The sequence below is a fragment of the Dama dama genome, chromosome 15, assembly GCF_033118175.1.
Source record: "Dama dama isolate Ldn47 chromosome 15, ASM3311817v1, whole genome shotgun sequence".
Classification (NCBI taxonomy): domain Eukaryota; kingdom Metazoa; phylum Chordata; class Mammalia; order Artiodactyla; family Cervidae; genus Dama; species Dama dama.
Genome location: NC_083695.1, coordinates 14835808 through 14859938, shown reverse-complemented (window position 1 = coordinate 14859938; position 24131 = coordinate 14835808). Strand labels below are relative to the sequence as shown.

The following is a 24131-nucleotide window of genomic DNA, read 5'->3' as shown; positions in this document are numbered from 1 at the left end:
GTGCGTGCGTGCGGGGGCGGGAGGGGCGCGGAGGTCTCGGCGCTCTCCCACCCCGGGCCTCTGCAGGCCCGCCCCCGCTGGGCGGCGCCCCCAGCCCCATCCCGTTCGCTGCACAGGGCCAGCTTGCCCCGGAGGTCTCTGGCTTCCGGGCCCGCCGCTGCCCGCCGCCCGCGGGCCTCTGAACCTCCTGCGCAGCCCAGCTGGGGCCCTGAGCGCCCATCCTGCCCCGCACCTGCCCGGTGCCCAAACCCACCGGGAGCCAGCAGCGCGGCCGACAGGAGCGCGTCAGCCCCGCCCCTTCGCCCTATCGAGGCCCCACTTGCCCCCACGCCGCCCGCCAAGCACAGGACCGTCCTGAGAGAGCAGACGGCCGACAGGCAGGCACACGGACAGACACACAAGACACTCGCACGCACCCACGCCAAGTGAGACAAGCCGGCCGGCGCAGGCTCGTCAGCCAGAGCCAGGGCCCCAGCAACCTGTGAGAGGCCGGGGCCAGAGGAAGGGACGGGAGGCCGGGTGTCAGGAGACGCAGAGGCAGAAAGAGACGGAGGTTCAGAGACAGACTCGAAGACGGCGAGAGGGAGAGGCAGGCGGACAGACAGACGGGCCCCCGCGCGCAGACACACACACACACACACACACACACACACACACACACACAGAGGGAGACACAGCGACTGACGGAGAGAAAACGGGAGGCAGACACGGGAGAGAGGATGGCATCCGATCCGAGACAGACACAGTGGCACAGTCCCTGACCCACCTCAGAGAGACCCCAGGCGGAAGAAGCAGCTTTCCCAAGGGAGGGGGCGTCAGCCTTGGGCCCCGGGCCCCAGCTGGACGCGGTGCCCTGGGGCTGGCAGAGCCCCGTGGGGTCCCCAAGACGTCTTGGCAGCCGAGGTCTCAAAGGTCCCCTTCCGCTTGGCTACCTAATAAGGGAAGACCCAGCCCCCGCCCAAAGGCCAGAGGATGAGAGTGTGAGTGTGTGTTTGAGAGTGTCAGGGGGCAAGGGTGTGGGCGGGCCGACTGGGGTCCGGGGGGGTGGGATACCCAGAATGGAGGGGGAAGGGTGTGGAGCTGGGGGGTTGCATATCATGTAGGGGGGTCCAAGCATACCGGACGGTCATCTTGTTGCTTGCAATCCGAATGCGGAGTGGCCCTCCGGCCTCTTGGAGGCAACCCAGGTCTGCGTTGGGAGTCGGGGCCCCGGTCATCCTCCCGCAGAGGGGCTATGGCCGTGGCGATCCAAAAGTTGGCACGCTGCTACCCGCCATGCCCGCTGACTGGCTGGCCGGCTGGCCAAAGGCCCTGTTGGCTGGAAGATAGGCTTCGGCTTGAGGGCGTTCGGGTCATATCTGTTTTTATTCCGATGGTGTGCCTCATCCTAATGTTACTTGCTTGATGGTAGGAGAATCTCTGAGTGACAGTATTTCCTTGCTTTTCAATGGATCCCTTTTGTTGCAGAACCTTTCCCTTGAAAGTGAAGGAACCTATGTCTGCACAGGCGCTAATGCTCTTGGAAAGGCAAAAGCAATTCCGTCCTCTACGAGCTTGGTAAGCACCAAGTCCTTGTTGTCTTCAAGTGCTTCCTATAATACGTGCACAGGAGGACCCGGTTTTGTGGATTCTGGAGTCAAGGAGTTAACACGTGGACGTTATTGGTTTTAAGCATTGCTGTCACTGCCCACTTACAAACCGCCTCTAAATTTAACCCTCTGTCTTACCTGTTCTTCTCTCAGAAGGCTGTGACTGCCTTGCTGCTGCTTCTCTGCCTGAGAACCCACAATGAGATATTAACCTTCTGCCCAGAATCAAGATCCTTCATACTCTGCCTCTGTGTGCATGCTTGGGTGCCACGTTGCTTCAGTCCTGCCTGACTGTGACCCCATGGGCTGTAGCCCGCCAGGCTCCTCTTACTGTAGGATCCTCCAGGCAAGCATACTGAAGTAGGTTGTCATGCCGTCCTCCAGGGGATCTTCCCAACCCAGGTATCAAACCCACATCTCCTTCATTCCCTGCATGGGCAGACAGGTTCTTTACTGCTAGCACCACCTGGGAAGCCCATTCTGGCTCTACATCTCCTTCATTGACAACTAAACTCTGTTCTAGGCAACGCAGTTTCCCGCACTCTGATCCAACACCACACACACACACACACACACACACACACACACACACACACACACAGAGAGCTTCACACCCTGTGACCCAACACCACACACACACACACACACACACACACACACACGGAGACACAGCGACTGACGGACAGAAAACGGGAGGCAGACACGGGAGAGAGGATGGCATCCGATCCGAGACAGACACAGTGGCACAGTCCCTGACCCACCTCCGAGAGAGACCAGGCGGAAGAAGCAGCTTTCCCAAGGGAGGGGGCGTCAGCCTTGGGCCCCGGGCCCCAGCTGGACGCGGTGCCCTGGGGCTGGCAGAGCCCCGTGGGGTCCCCAAGACGTCTTGGCAGCCGAGGTCTCAAAGGTCCCCTTCAGCTTGGCTACCTAAGGCAAGACCCAGCCCCCGCCCAAAGGCCAGAGGGTGAGTGTGTGAGAGTGTGTGTGCGAGTGTGTCAGGGGGCAAGGGTGTGGGCGGGCCGACTGGGGTCCGGGGGGATACCCAGAATGGAGGGCCGAGGGTGTGGAGGCCGAGGGTTGGGAAGCCTGTGTGGTCCTCTTGCTGTTTCTCTCTCCCTCTTTCTCCATCTCCCTTACCTGTGGTTTCTGTCTCCTGACACGTCTCGGCGGCAGGGTGGGTGTGTGGGTGAAGGTGGGGGTGTGTGTGTCTTTGTGTGTGTGTGTGTGTGTGTGTGTGTGTGTGTGTGTGCGCCCGCGGGAGAGCACGCGCAGTCGCGTGCGAGGATGGCACTACGGTTGCGGGTGGGGCTGGGGCGTGGGGCAGTCCCCAGGATTACCTGAGGCTTGCCTAGCGAGCCCCAGACGGAGACCGGAAGGTCATCTGGTTTTTTGGAAGCCGAAAGCGGAGGGGCTCTCGGGCCGCGCAGAGGCAGCCGGGCGTCGGACCCCCGCCCCCCAGGCCCGGGGCATCCACCCGGGGAGGGGCTGGGGCCGCGGGGATCCAAGAGATGGGACGCCGCTGCTGCCTGCGAGGGCCGCCGGCTGGAAGGCAGGCGACCGACGGCTGTGAGCGCGGTGGGGTGCGAGGGGCCAGGGGTGGGGGTGGGGGGCGGCTTGCGGTGCAGGCCACGCCACGGGTGGGGCTGGGGGAGGTGTGGGGCGGGAGTGGGGGCGGGGGCTAAAGGAGAGGGGAGGCAAAAAGCCTACAGCACCCGGTATTCCCAGGCGGTCTCCCATCCAAGTACTAACCAGGCCCGACCCTGCTTAGCTTCCGAGATCAGACGAGATCGGGCGCGTTCAGGGTGGTATGGCCGTAGACGGAGGGGGCTGCCTCCAAGCGCCCTAAGAGCCCCGCGCCGCGCCGCGCCGCGCCGCGCCTCCCTTTCGCTGTGACCTGCCTGCCGGGCGGGTCAGCCGGCCGCACCTCTCCACGGGCCGCGCGCTGTACCTGAGCCGGACGATCCGCCACCGGACTCCGGCCGGCCAGGGCCGGCAGCCCGGCGGCCGGCCGACGCCGCCCCGCCCCCGCTCCCCATCACCGTGCGTGCGTGCGGGGGCGGGAGGGGCGCGGAGGTCTCGGCGCTCTCCCACCCCGGGCCTCTGCAGGCCCGCCCCCGCTGGGCGGCGCCCCCAGCCCCATCCCGTTCGCTGCACAGGGCCAGCTTGCCCCGGAGGTCTCTGGCTTCCGGGCCCGCCGCTGCCCGCCGCCCGCGGGCCTCTGAACCTCCTGCGCAGCCCAGCTGGGGCCCTGAGCGCCCATCCTGCCCCGCACCTGCCCGGTGCCCAAACCCACCGGGAGCCAGCAGCGCGGCCGACAGGAGCGCGTCAGCCCCGCCCCTTCGCCCTATCGAGGCCCCACTTGCCCCCACGCCGCCCGCCAAGCACAGGACCGTCCTGAGAGAGCAGACGGCCGACAGGCAGGCACACGGACAGACACACAAGACACTCGCACGCACCCACGCCAAGTGAGACAAGCCGGCCGGCGCAGGCTCGTCAGCCAGAGCCAGGGCCCCAGCAACCTGTGAGAGGCCGGGGCCAGAGGAAGGGACGGGAGGCCGGGTGTCAGGAGACGCAGAGGCAGAAAGAGACGGAGGTTCAGAGACAGACTCGAAGACGGCGAGAGGGAGAGGCAGGCGGACAACAGACTGGCCCCCGCGCGCAGACACACACACACACACACACACACACACACACACACACAGAGGGAGACACAGCGACTGACGGAGAGAAAACGGGAGGCAGACACGGGAGAGAGGATGGCATCCGATCCGAGACAGACACAGTGGCACAGTCCCTGACCCACCTCAGAGAGACCCCAGGCGGAAGAAGCAGCTTTCCCAAGGGAGGGGGCGTCAGCCTTGGGCCCCGGGCCCCAGCTGGACGCGGTGCCCTGGGGCTGGCAGAGCCCCGTGGGGTCCCCAAGACGTCTTGGCAGCCGAGGTCTCAAAGGTCCCCTTCCGCTTGGCTACCTAATAAGGGAAGACCCAGCCCCCGCCCAAAGGCCAGAGGATGAGAGTGTGAGTGTGTGTTTGAGAGTGTCAGGGGGCAAGGGTGTGGGCGGGCCGACTGGGGTCCGGGGGGGTGGGATACCCAGAATGGAGGGGGAAGGGTGTGGAGCTGGGGGGTTGCATATCATGTAGGGGGGTCCAAGCATACCGGACGGTCATCTTGTTTCTTGCAATCCGAATGCGGAGTGGCCCTCCGGCCTCTTGGAGGCAACCCAGGTCTGCGTTGGGAGTCGGGGCCCCGGTCATCCTCCCGCAGAGGGGCTATGGCCGTGGCGATCCAAAAGTTGGCACGCTGCTACCCGCCATGCCCGCTGACTGGCTGGCCGGCTGGCCAAAGGCCCTGTTGGCTGGAAGATAGGCTTCGGCTTGAGGGCGTTCGGGTCATATCTGTTTTTATTCCGATGGTGTGCCTCATCCTAATGTTACTTGCTTGATGGTAGGAGAATCTCTGAGTGACAGTATTTCCTTGCTTTTCAATGGATCCCTTTTGTTGCAGAACCTTTCCCTTGAAAGTGAAGGAACCTATGTCTGCACAGGCGCTAATGCTCTTGGAAAGGCAAAAGCAATTCCGTCCTCTACGAGCTTGGTAAGCACCAAGTCCTTGTTGTCTTCAAGTGCTTCCTATAATACGTGCACAGGAGGACCCGGTTTTGTGGATTCTGGAGTCAAGGAGTTAACACGTGGACGTTATTGGTTTTAAGCATTGCTGTCACTGCCCACTTACAAACCGCCTCTAAATTTAACCCTCTGTCTTACCTGTTCTTCTCTCAGAAGGCTGTGACTGCCTTGCTGCTGCTTCTCTGCCTGAGAACCCACAATGAGATATTAACCTTCTGCCCAGAATCAAGATCCTTCATACTCTGCCTCTGTGTGCATGCTTGGGTGCCACGTTGCTTCAGTCCTGCCTGACTGTGACCCCATGGGCTGTAGCCCGCCAGGCTCCTCTTACTGTAGGATCCTCCAGGCAAGCATACTGAAGTAGGTTGTCATGCCGTCCTCCAGGGGATCTTCCCAACCCAGGTATCAAACCCACATCTCCTTCATTCCCTGCATGGGCAGACAGGTTCTTTACTGCTAGCACCACCTGGGAAGCCCATTCTGGCTCTACATCTCCTTCATTGACAACTAAACTCTGTTCTAGGCAACGCAGTTTCCCGCACTCTGATCCAACACCACACACACACACACACACACACACACACACACACACACACAGAGAGCTTCACACCCTGTGACCCAACACCACACACACACACACACACACACACACACGGAGACACAGCGACTGACGGACAGAAAACGGGAGGCAGACACGGGAGAGAGGATGGCATCCGATCCGAGACAGACACAGTGGCACAGTCCCTGACCCACCTCCGAGAGAGACCAGGCGGAAGAAGCAGCTTTCCCAAGGGAGGGGGCGTCAGCCTTGGGCCCCGGGCCCCAGCTGGACGCGGTGCCCTGGGGCTGGCAGAGCCCCGTGGGGTCCCCAAGACGTCTTGGCAGCCGAGGTCTCAAAGGTCCCCTTCAGCTTGGCCACCTAAGGCAAGACCCAGCCCCCGCCCAAAGGCCAGAGGGTGAGTGTGTGAGAGTGTGTGTGCGAGTGTGTCAGGGGGCAAGGGTGTGGGCGGGCCGACTGGGGTCCGGGGGGATACCCAGAATGGAGGGCCGAGGGTGTGGAGGCCGAGGGTTGGGAAGCCTGTGTGGTCCTCTTGCTGTTTCTCTCTCCCTCTTTCTCCATCTCCCTTACCTGTGGTTTCTGTCTCCTGACACGTCTCGGCGGCAGGGTGGGTGTGTGGGTGAAGGTGGGGGTGTGTGTGTCTTTGTGTGTGTGTGTGTGTGTGTGTGTGTGTGTGTGCGCCCGCGGGAGAGCACGCGCAGTCGCGTGCGAGGATGGCACTACGGTTGCGGGTGGGGCTGGGGCGTGGGGCAGTCCCCAGGATTACCTGAGGCTTGCCTAGCGAGCCCCAGACGGAGACCGGAAGGTCATCTGGTTTTTTGGAAGCCGAAAGCGGAGGGGCTCTCGGGCCGCGCAGAGGCAGCCGGGCGTCGGACCCCCGCCCCCCAGGCCCGGGGCATCCACCCGGGGAGGGGCTGGGGCCGCGGGGATCCAAGAGATGGGACGCCGCTGCTGCCTGCGAGGGCCGCCGGCTGGAAGGCAGGCGACCGACGGCTGTGAGCGCGGTGGGGTGCGAGGGGCCAGGGGTGGGGGTGGGGGGCGGCTTGCGGTGCAGGCCACGCCACGGGTGGGGCTGGGGGAGGTGTGGGGCGGGAGTGGGGGCGGGGGCTAAAGGAGAGGGGAGGCAAAAAGCCTACAGCACCCGGTATTCCCAGGCGGTCTCCCATCCAAGTACTAACCAGGCCCGACCCTGCTTAGCTTCCGAGATCAGACGAGATCGGGCGCGTTCAGGGTGGTATGGCCGTAGACGGAGGGGGCTGCCTCCAAGCGCCCTAAGAGCCCCGCGCCGCGCCGCGCCGCGCCGCGCCTCCCTTTCGCTGTGACCTGCCTGCCGGGCGGGTCAGCCGGCCGCACCTCTCCACGGGCCGCGCGCTGTACCTGAGCCGGACGATCCGCCACCGGACTCCGGCCGGCCAGGGCCGGCAGCCCGGCGGCCGGCCGACGCCGCCCCGCCCCCGCTCCCCATCACCGTGCGTGCGTGCGGGGGCGGGAGGGGCGCGGAGGTCTCGGCGCTCTCCCACCCCGGGCCTCTGCAGGCCCGCCCCCGCTGGGCGGCGCCCCCAGCCCCATCCCGTTCGCTGCACAGGGCCAGCTTGCCCCGGAGGTCTCTGGCTTCCGGGCCCGCCGCTGCCCGCCGCCCGCGGGCCTCTGAACCTCCTGCGCAGCCCAGCTGGGGCCCTGAGCGCCCATCCTGCCCCGCACCTGCCCGGTGCCCAAACCCACCGGGAGCCAGCAGCGCGGCCGACAGGAGCGCGTCAGCCCCGCCCCTTCGCCCTATCGAGGCCCCACTTGCCCCCACGCCGCCCGCCAAGCACAGGACCGTCCTGAGAGAGCAGACGGCCGACAGGCAGGCACACGGACAGACACACAAGACACTCGCACGCACCCACGCCAAGTGAGACAAGCCGGCCGGCGCAGGCTCGTCAGCCAGAGCCAGGGCCCCAGCAACCTGTGAGAGGCCGGGGCCAGAGGAAGGGACGGGAGGCCGGGTGTCAGGAGACGCAGAGGCAGAAAGAGACGGAGGTTCAGAGACAGACTCGAAGACGGCGAGAGGGAGAGGCAGGCGGACAACAGACTGGCCCCCGCGCGCAGACACACACACACACACACACACACACACACACACACACAGAGGGAGACACAGCGACTGACGGAGAGAAAACGGGAGGCAGACACGGGAGAGAGGATGGCATCCGATCCGAGACAGACACAGTGGCACAGTCCCTGACCCACCTCAGAGAGACCCCAGGCGGAAGAAGCAGCTTTCCCAAGGGAGGGGGCGTCAGCCTTGGGCCCCGGGCCCCAGCTGGACGCGGTGCCCTGGGGCTGGCAGAGCCCCGTGGGGTCCCCAAGACGTCTTGGCAGCCGAGGTCTCAAAGGTCCCCTTCCGCTTGGCTACCTAATAAGGGAAGACCCAGCCCCCGCCCAAAGGCCAGAGGATGAGAGTGTGAGTGTGTGTTTGAGAGTGTCAGGGGGCAAGGGTGTGGGCGGGCCGACTGGGGTCCGGGGGGGTGGGATACCCAGAATGGAGGGGGAAGGGTGTGGAGCTGGGGGGTTGCATATCATGTAGGGGGGTCCAAGCATACCGGACGGTCATCTTGTTTCTTGCAATCCGAATGCGGAGTGGCCCTCCGGCCTCTTGGAGGCAACCCAGGTCTGCGTTGGGAGTCGGGGCCCCGGTCATCCTCCCGCAGAGGGGCTATGGCCGTGGCGATCCAAAAGTTGGCACGCTGCTACCCGCCATGCCCGCTGACTGGCTGGCCGGCTGGCCAAAGGCCCTGTTGGCTGGAAGATAGGCTTCGGCTTGAGGGCGTTCGGGTCATATCTGTTTTTATTCCGATGGTGTGCCTCATCCTAATGTTACTTGCTTGATGGTAGGAGAATCTCTGAGTGACAGTATTTCCTTGCTTTTCAATGGATCCCTTTTGTTGCAGAACCTTTCCCTTGAAAGTGAAGGAACCTATGTCTGCACAGGCGCTAATGCTCTTGGAAAGGCAAAAGCAATTCCGTCCTCTACGAGCTTGGTAAGCACCAAGTCCTTGTTGTCTTCAAGTGCTTCCTATAATACGTGCACAGGAGGACCCGGTTTTGTGGATTCTGGAGTCAAGGAGTTAACACGTGGACGTTATTGGTTTTAAGCATTGCTGTCACTGCCCACTTACAAACCGCCTCTAAATTTAACCCTCTGTCTTACCTGTTCTTCTCTCAGAAGGCTGTGACTGCCTTGCTGCTGCTTCTCTGCCTGAGAACCCACAATGAGATATTAACCTTCTGCCCAGAATCAAGATCCTTCATACTCTGCCTCTGTGTGCATGCTTGGGTGCCACGTTGCTTCAGTCCTGCCTGACTGTGACCCCATGGGCTGTAGCCCGCCAGGCTCCTCTTACTGTAGGATCCTCCAGGCAAGCATACTGAAGTAGGTTGTCATGCCGTCCTCCAGGGGATCTTCCCAACCCAGGTATCAAACCCACATCTCCTTCATTCCCTGCATGGGCAGACAGGTTCTTTACTGCTAGCACCACCTGGGAAGCCCATTCTGGCTCTACATCTCCTTCATTGACAACTAAACTCTGTTCTAGGCAACGCAGTTTCCCGCACTCTGATCCAACACCACACACACACACACACACACACACACACACACACACACACAGAGAGCTTCACACCCTGTGACCCAACACCACACACACACACACACACACACACACACGGAGACACAGCGACTGACGGACAGAAAACGGGAGGCAGACACGGGAGAGAGGATGGCATCCGATCCGAGACAGACACAGTGGCACAGTCCCTGACCCACCTCCGAGAGAGACCAGGCGGAAGAAGCAGCTTTCCCAAGGGAGGGGGCGTCAGCCTTGGGCCCCGGGCCCCAGCTGGACGCGGTGCCCTGGGGCTGGCAGAGCCCCGTGGGGTCCCCAAGACGTCTTGGCAGCCGAGGTCTCAAAGGTCCCCTTCAGCTTGGCCACCTAAGGCAAGACCCAGCCCCCGCCCAAAGGCCAGAGGGTGAGTGTGTGAGAGTGTGTGTGCGAGTGTGTCAGGGGGCAAGGGTGTGGGCGGGCCGACTGGGGTCCGGGGGGATACCCAGAATGGAGGGCCGAGGGTGTGGAGGCCGAGGGTTGGGAAGCCTGTGTGGTCCTCTTGCTGTTTCTCTCTCCCTCTTTCTCCATCTCCCTTACCTGTGGTTTCTGTCTCCTGACACGTCTCGGCGGCAGGGTGGGTGTGTGGGTGAAGGTGGGGGTGTGTGTGTCTTGTGTGTGTGTGTGTGTGTGTGTGTGTGTGTGTGTGTGTGCGCCCGCGGGAGAGCACGCGCAGTCGCGTGCGAGGATGGCACTACGGTTGCGGGTGGGGCTGGGGCGTGGGGCAGTCCCCAGGATTACCTGAGGCTTGCCTAGCGAGCCCCAGACGGAGACCGGAAGGTCATCTGGTTTTTTGGAAGCCGAAAGCGGAGGGGCTCTCGGGCCGCGCAGAGGCAGCCGGGCGTCGGACCCCCGCCCCCCAGGCCCGGGGCATCCACCCGGGGAGGGGCTGGGGCCGCGGGGATCCAAGAGATGGGACGCCGCTGCTGCCTGCGAGGGCCGCCGGCTGGAAGGCAGGCGACCGACGGCTGTGAGCGCGGTGGGGTGCGAGGGGCCAGGGGTGGGGGTGGGGGGCGGCTTGCGGTGCAGGCCACGCCACGGGTGGGGCTGGGGGAGGTGTGGGGCGGGAGTGGGGGCGGGGGCTAAAGGAGAGGGGAGGCAAAAAGCCTACAGCACCCGGTATTCCCAGGCGGTCTCCCATCCAAGTACTAACCAGGCCCGACCCTGCTTAGCTTCCGAGATCAGACGAGATCGGGCGCGTTCAGGGTGGTATGGCCGTAGACGGAGGCGGCTGCCTCCAAGCGCCCTAAGAGCCCCGCGCCGCGCCGCGCCGCGCCGCGCCTCCCTTTCGCTGTGACCTGCCTGCCGGGCGGGTCAGCCGGCCGCACCTCTCCACGGGCCGCGCGCTGTACCTGAGCCGGACGACCCGCCACCGGACTCCGGCCGGCCAGGGCCGGCAGCCCGGCGGCCGGCCGACGCCGCCCCGCCCCCGCTCCCCATCACCGTGCGTGCGTGCGGGGGCGGGAGGGGCGCGGAGGTCTCGGCGCTCTCCCACCCCGGGCCTCTGCAGGCCCGCCCCCGCTGGGCGGCGCCCCCAGCCCCATCCCGTTCGCTGCACAGGGCCAGCTTGCCCCGGAGGTCTCTGGCTTCCGGGCCCGCCGCTGCCCGCCGCCCGCGGGCCTCTGAACCTCCTGCGCAGCCCAGCTGGGGCCCTGAGCGCCCATCCTGCCCCGCACCTGCCCGGTGCCCAAACCCACCGGGAGCCAGCAGCGCGGCCGACAGGAGCGCGTCAGCCCCGCCCCTTCGCCCTATCGAGGCCCCACTTGCCCCCACGCCGCCCGCCAAGCACAGGACCGTCCTGAGAGAGCAGACGGCCGACAGGCAGGCACACGGACAGACACACAAGACACTCGCACGCACCCACGCCAAGTGAGACAAGCCGGCCGGCGCAGGCTCGTCAGCCAGAGCCAGGGCCCCAGCAACCTGTGAGAGGCCGGGGCCAGAGGAAGGGACGGGAGGCCGGGTGTCAGGAGACGCAGAGGCAGAAAGAGACGGAGGTTCAGAGACAGACTCGAAGACGGCGAGAGGGAGAGGCAGGCGGACAGACAGACGGGCCCCCGCGCGCAGACACACACACACACACACACACACACACACACACACACACACAGAGGGAGACACAGCGACTGACGGAGAGAAAACGGGAGGCAGACACGGGAGAGAGGATGGCATCCGATCCGAGACAGACACAGTGGCACAGTCCCTGACCCACCTCAGAGAGACCCCAGGCGGAAGAAGCAGCTTTCCCAAGGGAGGGGGCGTCAGCCTTGGGCCCCGGGCCCCAGCTGGACGCGGTGCCCTGGGGCTGGCAGAGCCCCGTGGGGTCCCCAAGACGTCTTGGCAGCCGAGGTCTCAAAGGTCCCCTTCCGCTTGGCTACCTAATAAGGGAAGACCCAGCCCCCGCCCAAAGGCCAGAGGATGAGAGTGTGAGTGTGTGTTTGAGAGTGTCAGGGGGCAAGGGTGTGGGCGGGCCGACTGGGGTCCGGGGGGGTGGGATACCCAGAATGGAGGGGGAAGGGTGTGGAGCTGGGGGGTTGCATATCATGTAGGGGGGTCCAAGCATACCGGACGGTCATCTTGTTTCTTGCAATCCGAATGCGGAGTGGCCCTCCGGCCTCTTGGAGGCAACCCAGGTCTGCGTTGGGAGTCGGGGCCCCGGTCATCCTCCCGCAGAGGGGCTATGGCCGTGGCGATCCAAAAGTTGGCACGCTGCTACCCGCCATGCCCGCTGACTGGCTGGCCGGCTGGCCAAAGGCCCTGTTGGCTGGAAGATAGGCTTCGGCTTGAGGGCGTTCGGGTCATATCTGTTTTTATTCCGATGGTGTGCCTCATCCTAATGTTACTTGCTTGATGGTAGGAGAATCTCTGAGTGACAGTATTTCCTTGCTTTTCAATGGATCCCTTTTGTTGCAGAACCTTTCCCTTGAAAGTGAAGGAACCTATGTCTGCACAGGCGCTAATGCTCTTGGAAAGGCAAAAGCAATTCCGTCCTCTACGAGCTTGGTAAGCACCAAGTCCTTGTTGTCTTCAAGTGCTTCCTATAATACGTGCACAGGAGGACCCGGTTTTGTGGATTCTGGAGTCAAGGAGTTAACACGTGGACGTTATTGGTTTTAAGCATTGCTGTCACTGCCCACTTACAAACCGCCTCTAAATTTAACCCTCTGTCTTACCTGTTCTTCTCTCAGAAGGCTGTGACTGCCTTGCTGCTGCTTCTCTGCCTGAGAACCCACAATGAGATATTAACCTTCTGCCCAGAATCAAGATCCTTCATACTCTGCCTCTGTGTGCATGCTTGGGTGCCACGTTGCTTCAGTCCTGCCTGACTGTGACCCCATGGGCTGTAGCCCGCCAGGCTCCTCTTACTGTAGGATCCTCCAGGCAAGCATACTGAAGTAGGTTGTCATGCCGTCCTCCAGGGGATCTTCCCAACCCAGGTATCAAACCCACATCTCCTTCATTCCCTGCATGGGCAGACAGGTTCTTTACTGCTAGCACCACCTGGGAAGCCCATTCTGGCTCTACATCTCCTTCATTGACAACTAAACTCTGTTCTAGGCAACGCAGTTTCCCGCACTCTGATCCAACACCACACACACACACACACACACACACACACACACACACACACACACACAGAGAGCTTCACACCCTGTGACCCAACACCACACACACACACACACACACACACACGGAGACACAGCGACTGACGGACAGAAAACGGGAGGCAGACACGGGAGAGAGGATGGCATCCGATCCGAGACAGACACAGTGGCACAGTCCCTGACCCACCTCCGAGAGAGACCAGGCGGAAGAAGCAGCTTTCCCAAGGGAGGGGGCGTCAGCCTTGGGCCCCGGGCCCCAGCTGGACGCGGTGCCCTGGGGCTGGCAGAGCCCCGTGGGGTCCCCAAGACGTCTTGGCAGCCGAGGTCTCAAAGGTCCCCTTCAGCTTGGCTACCTAAGGCAAGACCCAGCCCCCGCCCAAAGGCCAGAGGGTGAGTGTGTGAGAGTGTGTGTGCGAGTGTGTCAGGGGGCAAGGGTGTGGGCGGGCCGACTGGGGTCCGGGGGGATACCCAGAATGGAGGGCCGAGGGTGTGGAGGCCGAGGGTTGGGAAGCCTGTGTGGTCCTCTTGCTGTTTCTCTCTCCCTCTTTCTCCATCTCCCTTACCTGTGGTTTCTGTCTCCTGACACGTCTCGGCGGCAGGGTGGGTGTGTGGGTGAAGGTGGGGGTGTGTGTGTCTTTGTGTGTGTGTGTGTGTGTGTGTGTGTGTGTGTGTGTGCGCCCGCGGGAGAGCACGCGCAGTCGCGTGCGAGGATGGCACTACGGTTGCGGGTGGGGCTGGGGCGTGGGGCAGTCCCCAGGATTACCTGAGGCTTGCCTAGCGAGCCCCAGACGGAGACCGGAAGGTCATCTGGTTTTTTGGAAGCCGAAAGCGGAGGGGCTCTCGGGCCGCGCAGAGGCAGCCGGGCGTCGGACCCCCGCCCCCCAGGCCCGGGGCATCCACCCGGGGAGGGGCTGGGGCCGCGGGGATCCAAGAGATGGGACGCCGCTGCTGCCTGCGAGGGCCGCCGGCTGGAAGGCAGGCGACCGACGGCTGTGAGCGCGGTGGGGTGCGAGGGGCCAGGGGTGGGGGTGGGGGGCGGCTTGCGGTGCAGGCCACGCCACGGGTGGGGCTGGGGGAGGTGTGGGGCGGGAGTGGGGGCGGGGGCTAAAGGAGAGGGGAGGCAAAAAGCCTACAGCACCCGGTATTCCCAGGCGGTCTCCCATCCAAGTACTAACCAGGCCCGACCCTGCTTAGCTTCCGAGATCAGACGAGATCGGGCGCGTTCAGGGTGGTATGGCCGTAGACGGAGGGGGCTGCCTCCAAGCGCCCTAAGAGCCCCGCGCCGCGCCGCGCCGCGCCGCGCCTCCCTTTCGCTGTGACCTGCCTGCCGGGCGGGTCAGCCGGCCGCACCTCTCCACGGGCCGCGCGCTGTACCTGAGCCGGACGATCCGCCACCGGACTCCGGCCGGCCAGGGCCGGCAGCCCGGCGGCCGGCCGACGCCGCCCCGCCCCCGCTCCCCATCACCGTGCGTGCGTGCGGGGGCGGGAGGGGCGCGGAGGTCTCGGCGCTCTCCCACCCCGGGCCTCTGCAGGCCCGCCCCCGCTGGGCGGCGCCCCCAGCCCCATCCCGTTCGCTGCACAGGGCCAGCTTGCCCCGGAGGTCTCTGGCTTCCGGGCCCGCCGCTGCCCGCCGCCCGCGGGCCTCTGAACCTCCTGCGCAGCCCAGCTGGGGCCCTGAGCGCCCATCCTGCCCCGCACCTGCCCGGTGCCCAAACCCACCGGGAGCCAGCAGCGCGGCCGACAGGAGCGCGTCAGCCCCGCCCCTTCGCCCTATCGAGGCCCCACTTGCCCCCACGCCGCCCGCCAAGCACAGGACCGTCCTGAGAGAGCAGACGGCCGACAGGCAGGCACACGGACAGACACACAAGACACTCGCACGCACCCACGCCAAGTGAGACAAGCCGGCCGGCGCAGGCTCGTCAGCCAGAGCCAGGGCCCCAGCAACCTGTGAGAGGCCGGGGTCAGAGGAAGGGACGGGAGGCCGGGTGTCAGGAGACGCAGAGGCAGAAAGAGACGGAGGTTCAGAGACAGACTCGAAGACGGCGAGAGGGAGAGGCAGGCGGACAACAGACTGGCCCCCGCGCGCAGACACACACACACACACACACACACACACACACACACACAGAGGGAGACACAGCGACTGACGGAGAGAAAACGGGAGGCAGACACGGGAGAGAGGATGGCATCCGATCCGAGACAGACACAGTGGCACAGTCCCTGACCCACCTCAGAGAGACCCCAGGCGGAAGAAGCAGCTTTCCCAAGGGAGGGGGCGTCAGCCTTGGGCCCCGGGCCCCAGCTGGACGCGGTGCCCTGGGGCTGGCAGAGCCCCGTGGGGTCCCCAAGACGTCTTGGCAGCCGAGGTCTCAAAGGTCCCCTTCCGCTTGGCTACCTAATAAGGGAAGACCCAGCCCCCGCCCAAAGGCCAGAGGATGAGAGTGTGAGTGTGTGTTTGAGAGTGTCAGGGGGCAAGGGTGTGGGCGGGCCGACTGGGGTCCGGGGGGGTGGGATACCCAGAATGGAGGGGGAAGGGTGTGGAGCTGGGGGGTTGCATATCATGTAGGGGGGTCCAAGCATACCGGACGGTCATCTTGTTTCTTGCAATCCGAATGCGGAGTGGCCCTCCGGCCTCTTGGAGGCAACCCAGGTCTGCGTTGGGAGTCGGGGCCCCGGTCATCCTCCCGCAGAGGGGCTATGGCCGTGGCGATCCAAAAGTTGGCACGCTGCTACCCGCCATGCCCGCTGACTGGCTGGCCGGCTGGCCAAAGGCCCTGTTGGCTGGAAGATAGGCTTCGGCTTGAGGGCGTTCGGGTCATATCTGTTTTTATTCCGATGGTGTGCCTCATCCTAATGTTACTTGCTTGATGGTAGGAGAATCTCTGAGTGACAGTATTTCCTTGCTTTTCAATGGATCCCTTTTGTTGCAGAACCTTTCCCTTGAAAGTGAAGGAACCTATGTCTGCACAGGCGCTAATGCTCTTGGAAAGGCAAAAGCAATTCCGTCCTCTACGAGCTTGGTAAGCACCAAGTCCTTGTTGTCTTCAAGTGCTTCCTATAATACGTGCACAGGAGGACCCGGTTTTGTGGATTCTGGAGTCAAGGAGTTAACACGTGGACGTTATTGGTTTTAAGCATTGCTGTCACTGCCCACTTACAAACCGCCTCTAAATTTAACCCTCTGTCTTACCTGTTCTTCTCTCAGAAGGCTGTGACTGCCTTGCTGCTGCTTCTCTGCCTGAGAACCCACAATGAGATATTAACCTTCTGCCCAGAATCAAGATCCTTCATACTCTGCCTCTGTGTGCATGCTTGGGTGCCACGTTGCTTCAGTCCTGCCTGACTGTGACCCCATGGGCTGTAGCCCGCCAGGCTCCTCTTACTGTAGGATCCTCCAGGCAAGCATACTGAAGTAGGTTGTCATGCCGTCCTCCAGGGGATCTTCCCAACCCAGGTATCAAACCCACATCTCCTTCATTCCCTGCATGGGCAGACAGGTTCTTTACTGCTAGCACCACCTGGGAAGCCCATTCTGGCTCTACATCTCCTTCATTGACAACTAAACTCTGTTCTAGGCAACGCAGTTTCCCGCACTCTGATCCAACACCACACACACACACACACACACACACACACACACACACACACAGAGAGCTTCACACCCTGTGACCCAACACCACACACACACACACACACACACACACGGAGACACAGCGACTGACGGACAGAAAACGGGAGGCAGACACGGGAGAGAGGATGGCATCCGATCCGAGACAGACACAGTGGCACAGTCCCTGACCCACCTCCGAGAGAGACCAGGCGGAAGAAGCAGCTTTCCCAAGGGAGGGGGCGTCAGCCTTGGGCCCCGGGCCCCAGCTGGACGCGGTGCCCTGGGGCTGGCAGAGCCCCGTGGGGTCCCCAAGACGTCTTGGCAGCCGAGGTCTCAAAGGTCCCCTTCAGCTTGGCCACCTAAGGCAAGACCCAGCCCCCGCCCAAAGGCCAGAGGGTGAGTGTGTGAGAGTGTGTGTGCGAGTGTGTCAGGGGGCAAGGGTGTGGGCGGGCCGACTGGGGTCCGGGGGGATACCCAGAATGGAGGGCCGAGGGTGTGGAGGCCGAGGGTTGGGAAGCCTGTGTGGTCCTCTTGCTGTTTCTCTCTCCCTCTTTCTCCATCTCCCTTACCTGTGGTTTCTGTCTCCTGACACGTCTCGGCGGCAGGGTGGGTGTGTGGGTGAAGGTGGGGGTGTGTGTGTCTTTGTGTGTGTGTGTGTGTGTGTGTGTGTGTGTGTGTGCGCCCGCGGGAGAGCACGCGCAGTCGCGTGCGAGGATGGCACTACGGTTGCGGGTGGGGCTGGGGCGTGGGGCAGTCCCCAGGATTACCTGAGGCTTGCCTAGCGAGCCCCAGACGGAGACCGGAAGGTCATCTGGTTTTTTGGAAGCCGAAAGCGGAGGGGCTCTCGGGCCGCGCAGAGGCAGCCGGGCGTCGGACCCCCGCCCCCCAGGCCCGGGGCATCCACCCGGGGAGGGGCTGGGGCCGCGGGGATCCAAGAGATGGGACGCCGCTGCTGCCTGCGAGGGCCGCCGGCTGGAAGGCAGGCGACCGACGGCTGTGAGCGCGGTGGGGTGCGAGGGGCCAGGGGTGGGGGTGGGGGGCGGCTTGCGGTGCAGGCCACGCCACGGGTGGGGCTGGGGGAGGTGTGGGGCGGGAGTGGGGGCGGGGGCTAAAGGAGAGGGGAGGCAAAAAGCCTACAGCACCCGGTATTCCCAGGCGGTCTCCCATCCAAGTACTAACCAGGCCCGACCCTGCTTAGCTTCCGAGATCAGACGAGATCGGGCGCGTTCAGGGTGGTATGGCCGTAGACGGAGGCGGCTGCCTCCAAGCGCCCTAAGAGCCCCGCGCCGCGCCGCGCCGCGCCGCGCCTCCCTTTCGCTGTGACCTGCCTGCCGGGCGGGTCAGCCGGCCGCACCTCTCCACGGGCCGCGCGCTGTACCTGAGCCGGACGACCCGCCACCGGACTCCGGCCGGCCAGGGCCGGCAGCCCGGCGGCCGGCCGACGCCGCCCCGCCCCCGCTCCCCATCACCGTGCGTGCGTGCGGGGGCGGGAGGGGCGCGGAGGTCTCGGCGCTCTCCCACCCCGGGCCTCTGCAGGCCCGCCCCCGCTGGGCGGCGCCCCCAGCCCCATCCCGTTCGCTGCACAGGGCCAGCTTGCCCCGGAGGTCTCTGGCTTCCGGGCCCGCCGCTGCCCGCCGCCCGCGGGCCTCTGAACCTCCTGCGCAGCCCAGCTGGGGCCCTGAGCGCCCATCCTGCCCCGCACCTGCCCGGTGCCCAAACCCACCGGGAGCCAGCAGCGCGGCCGACAGGAGCGCGTCAGCCCCGCCCCTTCGCCCTATCGAGGCCCCACTTGCCCCCACGCCGCCCGCCAAGCACAGGACCGTCCTGAGAGAGCAGACGGCCGACAGGCAGGCACACGGACAGACACACAAGACACTCGCACGCACCCACGCCAAGTGAGACAAGCCGGCCGGCGCAGGCTCGTCAGCCAGAGCCAGGGCCCCAGCAACCTGTGAGAGGCCGGGGCCAGAGGAAGGGACGGGAGGCCGGGTGTCAGGAGACGCAGAGGCAGAAAGAGACGGAGGTTCAGAGACAGACTCGAAGACGGCGAGAGGGAGAGGCAGGCGGACAGACAGACGGGCCCCCGCGCGCAGACACACACACACACACACACACACACACACACACACACAGAGGGAGACACAGCGACTGACGGAGAGAAAACGGGAGGCAGACACGGGAGAGAGGATGGCATCCGATCCGAGACAGACACAGTGGCACAGTCCCTGACCCACCTCAGAGAGACCCCAGGCGGAAGAAGCAGCTTTCCCAAGGGAGGGGGCGTCAGCCTTGGGCCCCGGGCCCCAGCTGGACGCGGTGCCCTGGGGCTGGCAGAGCCCCGTGGGGTCCCCAAGACGTCTTGGCAGCCGAGGTCTCAAAGGTCCCCTTCCGCTTGGCTACCTAATAAGGGAAGACCCAGCCCCCGCCCAAAGGCCAGAGGATGAGAGTGTGAGTGTGTGTTTGAGAGTGTCAGGGGGCAAGGGTGTGGGCGGGCCGACTGGGGTCCGGGGGGGTGGGATACCCAGAATGGAGGGGGAAGGGTGTGGAGCTGGGGGGTTGCATATCATGTAGGGGGGTCCAAGCATACCGGACGGTCATCTTGTTTCTTGCAATCCGAATGCGGAGTGGCCCTCCGGCCTCTTGGAGGCAACCCAGGTCTGCGTTGGGAGTCGGGGCCCCGGTCATCCTCCCGCAGAGGGGCTATGGCCGTGGCGATCCAAAAGTTGGCACGCTGCTACCCGCCATGCCCGCTGACTGGCTGGCCGGCTGGCCAAAGGCCCTGTTGGCTGGAAGATAGGCTTCGGCTTGAGGGCGTTCGGGTCATATCTGTTTTTATTCCGATGGTGTGCCTCATCCTAATGTTACTTGCTTGATGGTAGGAGAATCTCTGAGTGACAGTATTTCCTTGCTTTTCAATGGATCCCTTTTGTTGCAGAACCTTTCCCTTGAAAGTGAAGGAACCTATGTCTGCACAGGCGCTAATGCTCTTGGAAAGGCAAAAGCAATTCCGTCCTCTACGAGCTTGGTAAGCACCAAGTCCTTGTTGTCTTCAAGTGCTTCCTATAATACGTGCACAGGAGGACCCGGTTTTGTGGATTCTGGAGTCAAGGAGTTAACACGTGGACGTTATTGGTTTTAAGCATTGCTGTCACTGCCCACTTACAAACCGCCTCTAAATTTAACCCTCTGTCTTACCTGTTCTTCTCTCAGAAGGCTGTGACTGCCTTGCTGCTGCTTCTCTGCCTGAGAACCCACAATGAGATATTAACCTTCTGCCCAGAATCAAGATCCTTCATACTCTGCCTCTGTGTGCATGCTTGGGTGCCACGTTGCTTCAGTCCTGCCTGACTGTGACCCCATGGGCTGTAGCCCGCCAGGCTCCTCTTACTGTAGGATCCTCCAGGCAAGCATACTGAAGTAGGTTGTCATGCCGTCCTCCAGGGGATCTTCCCAACCCAGGTATCAAACCCACATCTCCTTCATTCCCTGCATGGGCAGACAGGTTCTTTACTGCTAGCACCACCTGGGAAGCCCATTCTGGCTCTACATCTCCTTCATTGACAACTAAACTCTGTTCTAGGCAACGCAGTTTCCCGCACTCTGATCCAACACCACACACACACACACACACACACACACACACACACACACACACAGAGAGCTTCACACCCTGTGACCCAACACCACACACACACACACACACACACACACACACACGGAGACACAGCGACTGACGGACAGAAAACGGGAGGCAGACACGGGAGAGAGGATGGCATCCGATCCGAGACAGACACAGTGGCACAGTCCCTGACCCACCTCCGAGAGAGACCAGGCGGAAGAAGCAGCTTTCCCAAGGGAGGGGGCGTCAGCCTTGGGCCCCGGGCCCCAGCTGGACGCGGTGCCCTGGGGCTGGCAGAGCCCCGTGGGGTCCCCAAGACGTCTTGGCAGCCGAGGTCTCAAAGGTCCCCTTCAGCTTGGCTACCTAAGGCAAGACCCAGCCCCCGCCCAAAGGCCAGAGGGTGAGTGTGTGAGAGTGTGTGTGCGAGTGTGTCAGGGGGCAAGGGTGTGGGCGGGCCGACTGGGGTCCGGGGGGATACCCAGAATGGAGGGCCGAGGGTGTGGAGGCCGAGGGTTGGGAAGCCTGTGTGGTCCTCTTGCTGTTTCTCTCTCCCTCTTTCTCCATCTCCCTTACCTGTGGTTTCTGTCTCCTGACACGTCTCGGCGGCAGGGTGGGTGTGTGGGTGAAGGTGGGGGTGTGTGTGTCTTTGTGTGTGTGTGTGTGTGTGTGTGTGTGTGTGTGCGCCCGCGGGAGAGCACGCGCAGTCGCGTGCGAGGATGGCACTACGGTTGCGGGTGGGGCTGGGGCGTGGGGCAGTCCCCAGGATTACCTGAGGCTTGCCTAGCGAGCCCCAGACGGAGACCGGAAGGTCATCTGGTTTTTTGGAAGCCGAAAGCGGAGGGGCTCTCGGGCCGCGCAGAGGCAGCCGGGCGTCGGACCCCCGCCCCCCAGGCCCGGGGCATCCACCCGGGGAGGGGCTGGGGCCGCGGGGATCCAAGAGATGGGACGCCGCTGCTGCCTGCGAGGGCCGCCGGCTGGAAGGCAGGCGACCGACGGCTGTGAGCGCGGTGGGGTGCGAGGGGCCAGGGGTGGGGGTGGGGGGCGGCTTGCGGTGCAGGCCACGCCACGGGTGGGGCTGGGGGAGGTGTGGGGCGGGAGTGGGGGCGGGGGCTAAAGGAGAGGGGAGGCAAAAAGCCTACAGCACCCGGTATTCCCAGGCGGTCTCCCATCCAAGTACTAACCAGGCCCGACCCTGCTTAGCTTCCGAGATCAGACGAGATCGGGCGCGTTCAGGGTGGTATGGCCGTAGACGGAGGCGGCTGCCTCCAAGCGCCCTAAGAGCCCCGCGCCGCGCCGCGCCGCGCCGCGCCTCCCTTTCGCTGTGACCTGCCTGCCGGGCGGGTCAGCCGGCCGCACCTCTCCACGGGCCGCGCGCTGTACCTGAGCCGGACGACCCGCCACCGGACTCCGGCCGGCCAGGGCCGGCAGCCCGGCGGCCTGCCGACGCCGCCCCGCCCCCGCTCCCCATCACCGTGCGTGCGTGCGGGGGCGGGAGGGGCGCGGAGGTCTCGGCGCTCTCCCACCCCGGGCCTCTGCAGGCCCGCCCCCGCTGGGCGGCGCCCCCAGCCCCATCCCGTTCGCTGCACAGGGCCAGCTTGCCCCGGAGGTCTCTGGCTTCCGGGCCCGCCGCTGCCCGCCGCCCGCGGGCCTCTGAACCTCCTGCGCAGCCCAGCTGGGGCCCTGAGCGCCCATCCTGCCCCGCACCTGCCCGGTGCCCAAACCCACCGGGAGCCAGCAGCGCGGCCGACAGGAGCGCGTCAGCCCCGCCCCTTCGCCCTATCGAGGCCCCACTTGCCCCCACGCCGCCCGCCAAGCACAGGACCGTCCTGAGAGAGCAGACGGCCGACAGGCAGGCACACGGACAGACACACAAGACACTCGCACGCACCCACGCCAAGTGAGACAAGCCGGCCGGCGCAGGCTCGTCAGCCAGAGCCAGGGCCCCAGCAACCTGTGAGAGGCCGGGGCCAGAGGAAGGGACGGGAGGCCGGGTGTCAGGAGACGCAGAGGCAGAAAGAGACGGAGGTTCAGAGACAGACTCGAAGACGGCGAGAGGGAGAGGCAGGCGGACAGACAGACGGGCCCCCGCGCGCAGACACACACACACACACACACACACACACACAAAGACACACACACCCCCACCTTCACCCACACACCCACCCTGCCGCCGAGACGTGTCAGGAGACAGAAACCACAGGTAAGGGAGATGGAGAAAGAGGGAGAGAGAAACAGCAAGAGGACCACACAGGCTTCCCAACCCTCGGCCTCCACACCCTCGGCCCTCCATTCTCGGTATCCCCCCGGACCCCAGTCGGCCCGCCCACACCCTTGCCCCCTGACACACTCGCACACACACTCTCACACACTCACCCTCTGGCCTTTGGGCGGGGGCTGGGTCTTGCCTTAGGTAGCCAAGCTGAAGGGGACCTTTGAGACCTCGGCTGCCAAGACGTCTTGGGGACCCCACGGGGCTCTGCCAGCCCCAGGGCACCGCGTCCAGCTGGGGCCCGGGGCCCAAGGCTGACGCCCCCTCCCTTGGGAAAGCTGCTTCTTCCGCCTGGTCTCTCTCGGAGGTGGGTCAGGGACTGTGCCACTGTGTCTGTCTCGGATCGGATGCCATCCTCTCTCCCGTGTCTGCCTCCCGTTTTCTGTCCGTCAGTCGCTGTGTCTCCGTGTGTGTGTGTGTGTGTGTGTGTGTGTGGTGTTGGGTCACAGGGTGTGAAGCTCTGTGTGTGTGTGTGTGTGTGTGTGTGTGTGTGTGTGTGGTGTTGGATCAGAGTGCGGGAAACTGCGTTGCCTAGAACAGAGTTTAGTTGTCAATGAAGGAGATGTAGAGCCAGAATGGGCTTCCCAGGTGGTGCTAGCAGTAAAGAACCTGTCTGCCCATGCAGGGAATGAAGGAGATGTGGGTTTGATACCTGGGTTGGGAAGATCCCCTGGAGGACGGCATGACAACCTACTTCAGTATGCTTGCCTGGAGGATCCTACAGTAAGAGGAGCCTGGCGGGCTACAGCCCATGGGGTCACAGTCAGGCAGGACTGAAGCAACGTGGCACCCAAGCATGCACACAGAGGCAGAGTATGAAGGATCTTGATTCTGGGCAGAAGGTTAATATCTCATTGTGGGTTCTCAGGCAGAGAAGCAGCAGCAAGGCAGTCACAGCCTTCTGAGAGAAGAACAGGTAAGACAGAGGGTTAAATTTAGAGGCGGTTTGTAAGTGGGCAGTGACAGCAATGCTTAAAACCAATAACGTCCACGTGTTAACTCCTTGACTCCAGAATCCACAAAACCGGGTCCTCCTGTGCACGTATTATAGGAAGCACTTGAAGACAACAAGGACTTGGTGCTTACCAAGCTCGTAGAGGACGGAATTGCTTTTGCCTTTCCAAGAGCATTAGCGCCTGTGCAGACATAGGTTCCTTCACTTTCAAGGGAAAGGTTCTGCAACAAAAGGGATCCATTGAAAAGCAAGGAAATACTGTCACTCAGAGATTCTCCTACCATCAAGCAAGTAACATTAGGATGAGGCACACCATCGGAATAAAAACAGATATGACCCGAACGCCCTCAAGCCGAAGCCTATCTTCCAGCCAACAGGGCCTTTGGCCAGCCGGCCAGCCAGTCAGCGGGCATGGCGGGTAGCAGCGTGCCAACTTTTGGATCGCCACGGCCATAGCCCCTCTGCGGGAGGATGACCGGGGCCCCGACTCCCAACGCAGACCTGGGTTGCCTCCAAGAGGCCGGAGGGCCACTCCGCATTCGGATTGCAAGAAACAAGATGACCGTCCGGTATGCTTGGACCCCCCTACATGATATGCAACCCCCCAGCTCCACACCCTTCCCCCTCCATTCTGGGTATCCCACCCCCCCGGACC

The 24131-nt window shown here is 63.7% G+C and overlaps 1 protein-coding gene and 6 non-coding genes across 7 annotated transcripts; all 7 read right to left on the bottom strand.

Annotated features, from left to right (window-relative positions):
* Window positions 1–1232: 1232 nt before the first annotated feature.
* Window positions 1233–23930, bottom strand: LOC133070580 (basic proline-rich protein-like). Its single transcript, XM_061162982.1, has 24 exons — window positions 23790–23930; window positions 22141–22203; window positions 21159–21327; window positions 21022–21065; window positions 19221–19364; window positions 18520–18582; window positions 17538–17706; window positions 17401–17444; window positions 15606–15749; window positions 14906–14968; window positions 13924–14092; window positions 13787–13830; window positions 11984–12127; window positions 11279–11341; window positions 10297–10465; window positions 10160–10203; window positions 8360–8503; window positions 7660–7722; window positions 6678–6846; window positions 6541–6584; window positions 4746–4889; window positions 4046–4108; window positions 3064–3232; window positions 1233–1318 (listed from the first exon to the last, which is right to left on the bottom strand). Exons 1-24 carry the CDS (start codon window positions 23928–23930, stop codon window positions 1233–1235), a joined length of 2559 nt encoding a protein of 852 aa, XP_061018965.1.
* On the bottom strand, window positions 3290–3408 carry LOC133070826 (5S ribosomal RNA). The gene has a single exon (XR_009696230.1). It is a non-coding gene; the product is annotated as a 5S ribosomal RNA (ribosomal RNA).
* Window positions 6904–7022, bottom strand: LOC133070814 (5S ribosomal RNA). The gene has a single exon (XR_009696223.1). It is a non-coding gene; the product is annotated as a 5S ribosomal RNA (ribosomal RNA).
* LOC133070810 (5S ribosomal RNA) lies at window positions 10523–10641 on the bottom strand. The gene has a single exon (XR_009696222.1). It is a non-coding gene; the product is annotated as a 5S ribosomal RNA (ribosomal RNA).
* Window positions 14150–14268, bottom strand: LOC133070955 (5S ribosomal RNA). The gene has a single exon (XR_009696340.1). It is a non-coding gene; the product is annotated as a 5S ribosomal RNA (ribosomal RNA).
* On the bottom strand, window positions 17764–17882 carry LOC133070944 (5S ribosomal RNA). The gene has a single exon (XR_009696330.1). It is a non-coding gene; the product is annotated as a 5S ribosomal RNA (ribosomal RNA).
* LOC133070933 (5S ribosomal RNA) lies at window positions 21385–21503 on the bottom strand. The gene has a single exon (XR_009696319.1). It is a non-coding gene; the product is annotated as a 5S ribosomal RNA (ribosomal RNA).
* Window positions 23931–24131: the final 201 nt, after the last annotated feature.